At 39.9% G+C, this 12,210-nt stretch overlaps 1 protein-coding gene across 1 annotated transcript; it reads right to left on the bottom strand.

Annotated features, from left to right (window-relative positions):
- Positions 1-4,242: 4,242 nt before the first annotated feature.
- On the bottom strand, positions 4,243-12,033 carry LOC146471751 (guanylate cyclase soluble subunit beta-1-like). The gene is made up of 7 exons (XM_085120285.1): positions 11,164-12,033; positions 11,004-11,077; positions 10,809-10,909; positions 8,557-9,788; positions 8,118-8,258; positions 7,043-7,197; positions 4,243-6,541 (listed from the first exon to the last, which is right to left on the bottom strand). The coding sequence occupies exons 1-7, from the start codon at positions 11,164-11,166 to the stop codon at positions 6,334-6,336; spliced, it is 1,914 nt and encodes a 637-aa protein (XP_084976411.1). The 5' UTR covers positions 11,167-12,033; the 3' UTR covers positions 4,243-6,333.
- Positions 12,034-12,210: the final 177 nt, after the last annotated feature.

The following is a 12,210-nucleotide window of genomic DNA, read 5'->3' as shown; positions in this document are numbered from 1 at the left end:
TCGCTCCTATGAATTCGTTTACCTGGAGTTTTTGTTTTCACCCAATAAAGTGATAGCCGATATTTTTACAACACACCATGAACTGTCTAACAATACCGGATTTCAAGCCGGAATACGACATAAATTGAAATATTTAAATAATCGTTAGAGCAAAGAAGAAAATTCCATTATATGTTATGAATATTCATAGTCGGTTTATGATCATTGAAAGCAGCTGTTTGTCACTAGTATTGTTCCATTGAGTGTCTTCAGCAAAGCTAAGGATCTCCGCTGAGTCGCCGGCCAGAAAACTGGTATCATGGCCTTGGCGTGATTTGAGACATATACGATCAACGCGGTAAATGTTTATAAGTGTGTCTCACTACCAAAAAAACCCTTAAAATTGAGCAAGTAATAGTTCCGGTTTTTTGAGAAGGCGAAGAATAAAAGTCTTCATTCTTTTAAATATCCACTTGTCTTCGCAGCCGGTTTTAAATAGGAACGTTACAACGAAAGCCAAGAATCCTAAATAAATATTTTAGGACAAACAAACAATTTAGCACGGGCCTACTTATAAAATTACTGAGACGTGACTTGGTCCACTTACAGACGCGTGGACGTGCACTATCTCGTGCCTTGAACTGCTAAAAGAGTAGGGACCATCAGATATTTGACTATGAGTACGAGCCTTGCCGTTGGAAAACGAATTCAGTTCAAATCTAGTTAGCTTGGTTTCGACAACAACTTGTCACGCCAATCTTGTTTATAGGGTCTCCTTATCTGCTGGTAAACAATGGGAAACAGAGAGAATTCTGGGGATGTGATTGATTTGAAATTTGAAAGTCGCCGTCACTCTGGTCTGAAGGTTACGGATGACCAAAGACGAAAAACTGATTTGAGTTTTAATAGCGACTGAGCCTTAGGGAAGTCATTTTGTTAATTATTACCCGCTTTGAACTGTACGAAGTGTAATTCAGGGTTTATTGACACATATAGACCTGTATGTATTTACGAGCGTAACTTGTAAACAAAGCAATCTGTCGACCACTGGTTCATTTAAACGTCATATACGAAAGACTAACAAAGTCTTTGATAAAAGACAGAAAAGAAAATGCCACTAAACGGTCGCCATAAAACGAACGTGATTCACTTTTCCGTCGAGCACTGGATTTTCTTGGGAACCCATTTGGAGCAAACCAAAGTATATGGTGGAATAATTCGTCTTTTCTTTGTACGTGGAAATCTTGACATAGGAGTCATGGGCCACTTGACAACAGTGTGCTGCGAAACGATCCACGCCTACTTACTCATTTGGTGGTTCTATTTACAAGGAGAGGCGGGAAAGACAAGCGGTACACACGTTACAGGTTGACAACACGGTCGGGGATTAATCCGGTTTCTGTAGCATGAAACAACTACAAGACAGTATTGTAACCTCCCAATCCCCCACCTCCCCCCTCCCTCACGCTACCACCACCAACTCCCCGGGATGGGATGCTAGCGCATCTCGGGGTTACCCCCAGCAGTATGTTGCCGGTACCCGTTTATACACCTGGGTGAAGAGAGACAATGCAAGGTTTCCTGTCTAAGTTAAACTCGCCAGATGACACCCCCGCACTTCCACAATTAATTTTACTGCACAACAATCAGCAATTCAAATGTTTAATTACCGCAAAGTTTAACATATGTCCGAGTTAAAGGCACGTGGCAAGAAAATTGTAAAAGTCGGTTAATGGTACATCCTGCCTTAAACTAATGTATATGATTTGTCGCGATAAAATGAAATTTAAAAGGTAAAACGAAAAATTGTAGTTTTTTACTGTCGAACTTTGTTCGTTTCCATCTTTTCTACCCGGTATTTACTACGGTAATGGTTAGCTTATTTTGTATTTTTTTTTCAGTATCTCAAGTATTTTGCTGTTCTATTCATATACAGTGCACCTATCCGACACCCCTGATAGAATTCAATCTCCAATCTGTTGGCCACTTTTAGTCCATTCACGCCCCGGCCGAACAAAGTACAGTATTTGGTACTTTGGGTGATCATTTTTTGGCGAATTTTGTGCAATTTTTTCTTGTTTTTCCGAGGCTTGAATCACACTGATTTTACGCGACTGAAAATGTGACATGTTTGGACCTTACACTGAATCATTTTGAAACTGTTCTCCTTTGCTCTTCGCTCATATATCCTGACCGAACCTAAGTGTAGATAAACCAAAACTGCAACAACGGTACCTATCAGTTTTCACCAGTCACTGTGCTAAATCAAAGTAGCAAATGATAACGGTTGTTTTGTTGTTGTTCTTGTTGTTGTTGTTAGTCCAACAGATGAACAAAATGTATCCTCTATTTTACTGACAAACCTTCATAACAACGCGGCGGTTGAAAGTTCGAATGATATTGATGAGCGCGTTAAAGTTCCCGAAGGACAACAAGCTACAAACCTCGCTCCACAACCTCGTGGGCGGCGGCCTAAGTTGTACAAACCAACTGAACAAAGATCGAACATGCTCAACGGTGATTCTCAAGAGGTTTGAATGATACTTAAAGTTGGAATTCTGTGGAAATTTCTGTGTGTTGGGCTTTAGCCCAGTTACCGTTTCCGGCTGTCGGGCATATGGCCACTGTGATCGGAATACTTTAATTTATGCCTCTATTTTTTCATTTTTCTCAATGTGAATTACTTTCCACTAGCCTCCTAAGTTATCAGAACTTGAGCTAGTAAGTTTTCAAGATTATTTCCAATTAAATATTTGTCTGAAATCAGCGTACACATTTCTATTTCTAACATGCAAACTTTTCAACATAATATATCTATCCAATACAAAAAATACTAATGCAGGCAACGGTTTGAAAAAAATTCTAAAACGGCAACAACTCCAAACCTCAGCCTCAAATGGCTGCTGTATTTACAAAATAGACTCCAATTGGGCGTGTGCACGTGTTTTCTGATAACGCGCTGATGACTTCAACTGAAACGTGGTAAGGACAAACTAGGAGCACGCTACAAGCCGTAGGCGGCGCGAGTAGCGTGCCGTGATATTAACACTGACCTCCTCTGTGCGTTGTCAGACTATACACGCACAGTCAGATGGAATCTATTTGTTTTATACCTCATTTTGATGCCGCTTATCCCGGCAAAATTATAATTGTTTTCAAAAATGACCACAGTGATGATTTGCACGGAGATTGAGAGGGCAAATTCCGTTTTTTATTATGTAATTTACGATATATAACAAGAAAGGCCGCCCATTGGCTATTGGTCTTTCACCTTCACAAGGGTGGACTAAGGACGTCTACCAAGTTTCCGTGGCCAGGGGCCCTTTTCTCGAAAGTCCCGGTAAGTTATCGGGCCCGATAAGTATATTTTTAAATGTTTTTTCGCCGATTACACAGTGATTAGAAACATGACACTTGGCCAATGTTTTCATAGTTATAAGGTTTTAAAATTTAGTATTCAAAGCTAACAAAAATGGACTTCTGCTAAGAAACATTTATCACCAAAGACACTTATCGGGCCCGATAAGTTACCAGGACGTTCGAGAAACGGGCCCCAGGGCCCAGTTGTTCGAAAGTCGATTAACGCTAATCCACGATTAAAAGTTAACCGAGGTTTTCATCTCGCTCGAGTTAAAACTGTTTTTAAGGGCTAATATTTAGATAATGCTAAAGAAAAGTCTAAATCAAACCGAGAGTCAATTTTTTTTAAAAGAATCTTTGTTGATTAGTAATTAGACTTCAATCAATTGCAAAGTTCACGCTAACCCAGGGTTAGCTTAATCGGGCTTTGAACAACTGGGCCCAGTTGTTCAAAGTCCGATTAAACGAATCCTGGATTAACGTGAACTTTGATTCAAGTTTAATTACTTATCGGTAAAGATTCTTCCAAAAGATTTTTGCCCCTCAGTTTTGACTTAGAGTTTCTTTACCTTTAGCTTGCGATTAGGCTTGAAAACCACTTTTAAAGAGAGAGATGAAAACCTCGATTAACTTTTAATCGTCGATTAGCGTTAATAGGCCTTCGAACAACCCGGCCCTAGGGCCTGGACGCCATTCCTGCGTTTGTACTTACAAACTGCTCAAGACCACTAAAAACGCAAGTTTTCCAAAGTCCGTTGATAACGCCTAACAAAAAATTGTAGCGGCTTAAATAAACCCTCTCCCCATCAAAAAACAAGGTCAACACGTAAGACCACTTCTGCACCCCCCCCCCCCACCCACACACACCACCACCCCCACCCCTACTTAGAATTTCATGGCCTTGAAATTCCCTCCTACAGAAAAAATCTCTTGTTGAACATAATTTCCAAGTAAGGGCACTGATTGTGGTACAAATAAATTGTTGTCGCACTGGTTCCGAGACTAAAAATTGCTTGATTCTTTTCAAGATCATTTTGCATTCGCAACAGTTGTTTGCCCGTTTGTGCAGCCAAGAATTTAAGGGGGCAGTTTTTTTAGTGTCCGCTTTGAATAGTTAAAAAATATATTTGTACCTATAGAAACGTTAAAACAGTTCGAAACAGCTGCAACGGTTGCATTTTTTACTTTCGGTTTGGTCTCTATCGTGTCTCTGTGGTGTTAAGTTTTCTACGCGGTATCAGCCTTGCTTACTTTACTTGTATTTTAAAACAATGTTTCAATATTATTAAACACAGCAACCCTACTACTGAACAGAAACTACGGTAGATATATGTTATTCACCGACCGGGAGGTCCGTATTGGGAAACTGACTGTGCCCTCTGCGTAGCGTAGGTTTTCCAATACGGACCGACCTAGGCCAGTAAATAAAATTTTTATTTTTTTTCTGCAATAAAACAAAGCCCAAGTCCTGCAACAAATCACGCAGCAAATCCGCCCGGGTTTGGAACCAATCAGATTGCATGATTTACAGAATTTGGCCCGCTCGCACACTGAGAAAAAATAATAGTGAGATTTAGAATCGCGTTTACGGCAAACGTGAGATTCGCGTTTATGTTTTCTTGAAATAATCAGTGTTTCGATGAACATAGTGCAAAACAATTCCGCCCTTTCGTGTTAACGCCAAACTACTCAATTTTACTGAGAAACTGAAAACAGCGAGCGGCAAATGATTGATAAACATGGTCAAGTGGTCATTTCTGACATTTGCCAAAAACTATTATCTTTGGCTGCAGATGGCTAGGATGGAAATGGATTGCGACGTGAAAAAAATGGCCTTTTTTAAGTTTGTCCTGTGTATCTTACAGAAATCACTAAAAAAACTGATTAAAGTTTGTTCTCTCCTTCAAGAAATCGCTTAACAATTTCCTTCCGGTACTCTAAGAGCAATTTCGTCGAACACAAAGGTTCTTGGTCAAATATTTGTGCAGTCGTTTGACGAAAATACAAAAAAATCTCTGTGACTGTGCCCATTTAATTGGTAAACAAGTCTTTCGGTAACAATTAATGCTTCCTTAAAAGTTTGCGGGACCTCAAAGAAGTCGCGTCATGGGGATTTTTAAATTGGGTTTCTTTTGTCAAAACCGTGTTTTATTACGAATGCTCCTAGTACACCAGGACTTTGAATGTTCAAGAGAAAGCAAATACCATCAAACTTGATGACTTTACCTAAAACTAAACTGGCAACAAGTTGGTTTAATAATCTATTGTTCATGTTATTTGATGTTTCGATGGCAACAGGATTTTGACAGTCCATTTTCCCCAATTTTAAACGTTTTTACCTTTATATAAGAAATTTTAAGTTTACTCTAGTAACTTTAACATTTTTACATCATTTTGGCTCTTATCTATTGGTTTTCATAAATTTTAAAGCAATTTGGATGATTTTTTGCGGTTTTGGAGATGTTGAGAAATCCAAGATGGCGGATGTGGAGAACGAATGGCATGAATGTTATGTGATATGGCGTCATCGGCCCACTTTGCAGACCTCAATGAAACAGTTTGGGACATACTAAATATACTCCACGTTTCTTTGTCATAGCCTCAATCGTCCGATCGAAAGTCCAATGGGCTAACTACTACACCAGCGCGCATCCACATGCAGGAGGAGAAACCGTCCAAAAGCCATAAAAGTCTGCTAATCGACCAAAATGCATTTTCATCACGCGGGACCATGTTGAGTCTCAGAGGAACAAAAAGCTTTGTATTTGCACGGCAAGCCTATCATCGCCCTGACGCGAATTCAGTGCGAGGCTCGCCGTGCAAAAACAAAGCTTTTATTCTCCTGAGAATCAACATGGCCGCCGAGTGACAAAGGTCTACCGTTATACAATAGTACTTTCCGGTACTGCAAGGAAACTGAGATTCTGATCACTCAGTATCGTAAAGAACGCCCCGGCTGACATAGAAGTTTTTGGTGAGTGTAGCAGTCCTGTATTACAAGGGTCCTTTATTTGCACGGCCAAATGTAAGCCCTCCGAGCACAGGGGCCTGGCGAGGTCTTCTGATGACGGTCTTTCTGGGGTACCGGGGATGCCAGTTGAGGATGTAAGTAACCATGGGCCTCTGTAGGCCCTTCATCAGTACTGCCTCGCGCTTTGTAAACACGAAGATTGGGTGACGGCTGACAAATTTCTGCAAGCATCTGTAAGTTAAAACAGTAAATTGACTGATGCATAAGTCCCGTTAATTTTAAAATTCCTTCAGGGCCGGATTACAAATAAGCGTCATTACCTACAATAAGGTTTTTACAATAACTGTCCAAATTCCCGCGCGCTGATTGGCTCGTAGCTATTGCCTATAAGAGTACAGACAATAAAAATGACGTCACATGAAACGCGCACGCTTCATCAACGAAAAAAATAGCCAATTCTGCTCGTACTTTTTCCATGTTATTGTAAAAAACAAATCGACGGCAGTTTTCTATGGTCTATACTCTTATAGACCATGAAATGACGCCATAAAATGTCCAAAACTTGGCACTGAAACCACTCGCCTGCGGCTCGTGGTTCCACTTGAGTTTTAAACATTTTTTGACGTCATTTTATGGTCTATAAGAGTATAGACCATAGAAAACTGCCGTCGATTTGTTAAATACACGTATGGATTTTAGAACACTTACAAGCAGTTAAGCACTTGTTAATACCTGTAGGTGGCGGCACTCACACAGACTTTTCCTGGGACTCCCGTGGTCTCCGTGCGGCTTGTAAGATTTACCGTGTTACCAAACAAACAGTACCGGGGGGTCTTATGTCCAACCACTCCTGCCACAACTTCACCAGAATGCACTCCTATTCTTATCTGTAAAATCAAGAATGAAGAAACATATCCGCTTTGACGGTAGAAATTCTTATTGAAAACATAGCGGAAAGCAGGTTGATGGGATAATTGATGGACGAGTGTCGGTCAAAAAATATAGAAAGCAGCTACTCAGGTACCGTACCCGGTCCATACGAATGAGTTTTGGATCATATTTGTTTGAAAACGGAGATTTTTGAAACGCATTTTTAATCCACCACGCATCTTTTTTCAATCGTTCAGTTCGTTGTCCTCAAGTAAGCGATAGAAAACGATCTAGAGACTTTCTGGCGTCTTCTGTCAGCGTTGTTACGTCATCGTTTTCGAAAACCCAACCTCGTTCCCAGGGTCAGAAAGAGAGTGGACCCTGGGAATGAGGTTGTTCGAAAACCTTTTTCATTTGTTTTTGCAGTCCACGCGCAAATGATAAATCACCGTTTTCAAAAATCTCTTCCGTAAAACTCCATTTTCAGAGGATTTTCGTTGACTAACGTGTGTACGGAAGACCTGACCGGATAAAAATATCTCCGTTTCCAAACAAAAATGGTTGGACACGGGTACATGTCAGTCGAACCCTCAATTAAGAGCACCAATCAACAAGTCGAGAATATCATTGGTAAGCTGGTGACAAAATGCGCGCACCTTTCAGAAAATTAATGTTGTGTGCTTACTTGTTCTTTTGTCTACCTTTCTTTCTGTCTGTCTGTCTGTCTGTCTGCCGCAGTCTTGATGTCTGCTGTGTATCTACCTGTCTATCTGTCCGTCCGTCCGCCAGTCTGTCTGTCTGTCTGTCTGCCTGTCTGTGTTCCACAGTCTCAGTGTTTGTCTTGTGTCTATCTGTCTATCTTTCCGTCAGACTGTCTATCTGTCTCTCCGTGGTCTGTCTGATTGTCTATTTATATTCTTTACTTTCTTTCATTTACCTGAATCTTTCCTTCTTGATGTTTCACTTCTTTCACCGACTCTATCATATCCAATGCCACGTGACACAGGTTACGCGCATGCCATGTATTCCTCTCAGGTAAGCCGCTGACTGCCATGAATTTGTCTCCAACAGTTTCAATCTGAATAGACCAATGTCGATACATTAAAATTCTAGCTTGATTGCTAGGCTTAGAAGAATAAAAAAAAAAATTTCATTTCTGTTGTTTTATTTCCTTAAGCCTCATAGCCAAGAACGAATTTTAATATATCGAAATTGGTCTTTAACGCTTGGTGAGTAAAAGGAAGGTAAAAACCGAATCAAATTGGTCGGTCGCTCGTTCGTTCATTCGTTCGTTCGTTCGGTTCGTCGGTCGTTCGTTCGCTCTTTTGTTCTTTCGCTCGTTCGTTCGTTATTCGTTCATCAATTGAGTCTCTTACCTTGTATACATCGTTAATTTCTGGATCAGTAAGAATATCAAATTCGGTGTAGATATTATTGAGAAGCTGAACTATCTCCACTGGCTCAGAATTCTGGCAAATGCTCTCAAAGTTCACAATCCCGCTGAACAAGATGGTGACCATTTCAAACTTCTCGGCCTGGACAGGTCGTTTGTGTCTAAGCTCTTGTGCTACCGAGGGGGGTAGTATGGAGTACAGAAGCTGATCCGTAAGCTCCTTTTCTTCAGCAAGATCCTTGTGAGTTTGGCGTAACTTGTCCGTTAGAATTTCCAGCTCTTTTGTAAGGATGTGGTCTTCCTGATATTGCTCTGAGAGCAAAATTAAATTTCTCGTTACATCGTGTAGCGGAATGTCGCTAAGATACAAGCCATTTTCTCTCAAATCGTCCAAGTTGCTGAAACTTGGGGAACAGAGGAATAGCAGGTTGTCGAATTCTTCGAGGTGAAGAATTTGTCCCTTTAGCCTAAGAGATTTAGCATCCAAGTTGGAAATCACATCTGTGGAGTCTGGAGGTTTCATGAATCCTGGACGGGTGGTTAACACAAACAGTGTATTGATGTGAGCCATCAAAGATTCATGGGTAAATTCTATTCTGGGACGAACGAGTTCAAAGATCTCAGTCAGTGCTATCTGAGAGTTAATGTCTTTGATCACACGACTTAGAAAATCTCCACACTGCAAGACGGTCATGCTTTTGTCAAACATCACATGAAATGGGAATGATCGGCAGAACGTCGCAGGAGAAATTTTCGGTTCCAAAGTCAACGAGTCAAGTTCTTTGACAGGGCGTATAAGCGCAGTTTGTTTAATATTACAATGGAAGGAATTCTCTTCACATTGGATTTCATTGATTGCGAACTGAATGTCATCTCCAGGCTCTTGCTTCTGTTTTATAATTTCTATACTTATGTCAGTATTGAGAAGTTTTCTTGCTACAGCTCTAACGAGACCGATAACTATATATTCGAGGCCTTCCCTTGATGAATAGTAATGTAGAATCAACGTGCCATCTTCACGATCCGAAACTCTGAAAGAAGGCGCCCGCATTCCAGGATATGCCGATGCTAAATGGTCGTGAAGAGCGTCCAAGTTAGAGATAAAATCTCGCAGAGTTCCGCCAAGCACTTGCAGGATTCTATCGTAACCAGCCTCTTGACAGAAATCCAGAAACCATTCTCCAAACAATTCGAGAATTTTGCTGGCTTCTATGCCTGTTAAAATTATCGAAAGGGGGTTCATTTTTTTATCTAGCCCTTTTCTAGAAAGTCCCGATGATTATATAACTTACCAGGCCGGATAAGTATTTTTCAAATCACTTTTATCGAATGTTGGTAGTTTTTAGTGTAAGATCGCCAAATTTGTCTTATGAAATTAAAAACATTCTAAAATCCGGCTTTCCGCAGAATCAACAAGAAATTGAATAAATTAGTCTGTTCTACATATTGTGCACATTTTAAAAATAGTCGTTAGGCGTTTGATATCTTGCCTGCACAAGACATGCGCAGAAGATCTAGAGAGCAATTAAATTATCACAATAGATTTCTCTCGATTAAAATTTCTGCAAAAATTCTGTCGGAAAAAAAGCTTATTCCGTTTAAAACAGTCTTTTTGCAGTGAGAAAACAGCTTTTTTTAATTTATTGTTTTTGTCCGAATTGCATTGTTTGGAGTTATTTAATACACGCCGACAACGTCATCATCAATTGTCATATTTTTCAGATTTTTATATCTGTCTTCTTGTACTATAGAAAACGCCAAATGCAGAGTTTAGAACAATCTATAATGAGATTGATCGCCCATCGTCAGTCCAATTATATTGCATGCTATAAAGTGGTGATCATGATTGCGTTCACCACAGGCAAACACACACCTGGCAGAGGTAAACAGCTGATTTTCGGAGCCGCTTTGCGGAAAATAAACCTCTTCAACACGGTTTATACGCATTATGTTTAGACCAAAATGGGCAAAGTTGTAATGTAATAACATGCCGGTTGTACAAGATGCGTCTAGCATTTGCATGCGTATGGTTGTGGAGCTACCGAGCGATGCTTTCGCGTAGTGCTGTTTATTATGCAACCGTGCAAGCAATTCAACCTTTCGAGTCAGTGAAAGTGCTGTTCGGTTTTAATCCTGAGTTTTCGAAAAACAAAATTTAAGATTTTTACAGTTGCAAACTCGCGTGGCATATATATTGATAGAAAGTGCTGTTCAAAGGACTAGATTTGATCATACCTAATACTTTTACGGCAGCGCCCACGACATTGAAGGTAATTTCATCTTCGTAAATCACATTGAAGAGAAAATGGCCATCCATATCCAAACCTGCGGCTCTCCTAAATGTAGAGCAAAAACAAAACAATTTCACTTGTTTCCGATGCATATCTAATATTCAAGCTAGTGTCAAATAAACAGAATAACAATACTAACTTTATTTCGTTCCATTTTCCTTCACCGAAATGTCGAAGAACGAGGCTTTCCAAGGCGCAGTTGACAAAGCCATACTGTGGTCGAGAAAAGAGTTGTAGAAGTTAAAAACTTATCACCTTCTCAGTTTTTCCTTCCCTTAATTGAACGATTTGACACTCACCATATTGAATCCGCGGACATAAACTTGACTCTTTCTGATCCGACTGTCAAAATGGAACCTTCCTGATATGATATGCTACTATTGACAAAAAAAAGTCCACTGTTCTGCGATTGGTTTGCTTGTTATATTTAACCACGTAGATTTCTTTGACAGCTGGTCGTTTCTTAAGAGGTTTTTGTCAGTTTTCTTGTGTTAATTTTAGTTCGAGCTTTCATTTAGTAACTGCTTTAGTTGCGTTCATAACTTCGATGTCTTCGAAAGAAAGAAGTAATTAGAATTGTTTCGTTTTTCAGGAGGCGGCCGAAATTCAGGCTAACATAGTCAATGTAAGAGATACATTAAATGCAACATCGCGATGAAAATTTATTTGTACAAGATTTTCTACCGAAATTTTTCGATTTTCTTTCACATATTTTTTGTCATAACGGCATTTCCCATCCATCCAACGATTTTGCCAGAATTTCTCAATAAATTTATGACAAAAAATTACTTTCCTATTTTTTGATATCCAAACAAGTTTTAACATATTAAAATACATTAACTATTTTATCCAGTAATGACTCTCTTTCCAAACAAATATTTACTAAAGCGTTTGTTAGGTCTGCGTTGTTAACCCGTCAGGCCGTCACTTCAAATGACTCATTGTAAACATTGTAAAAAAAAAAAAAAAATTATATTAACAAAACTTGGACTCGCTCTAATTCAAGTGGAGACTTATTTTTTTGGCAGTTTACAGCCAATCCCCGAGCCATAAGGATTTGTTCGAGGGTTTTTTTTTCTATGTAAAGAAAAGACAAAAAGCCCGCATCTCCGAGGATCCCTTCCCAGTCACTAAGGGTCTATTTGCAGAGCTGCAGTCACATTAGTTCACCGAAAACAAATCCCGAGGAGTACCCCCCCGGGACATCAGAACGTTAATTAATGGTCCAGCATGGAGAGAAATCTTCCAAGAGTTTTCCGGGGGGGGGGGGGGGGGGAGGGGGTTTACAAGGTTAACTGTAGCCTCAACAAATAACTGAATTAATCTAAATGCCTCTGGAATCTTTC

This window comes from Pavona decussata, unplaced genomic scaffold, assembly GCF_977016875.1.
Source record: "Pavona decussata unplaced genomic scaffold, jaPavDecu1.1 SCAFFOLD_102, whole genome shotgun sequence".
Taxonomy (NCBI): Eukaryota; Metazoa; Cnidaria; class Anthozoa; order Scleractinia; family Agariciidae; genus Pavona; species Pavona decussata.
Note: the sequence above shows the minus strand (reverse complement) of the source record. Positions and strands in the feature narration are given on the sequence as shown.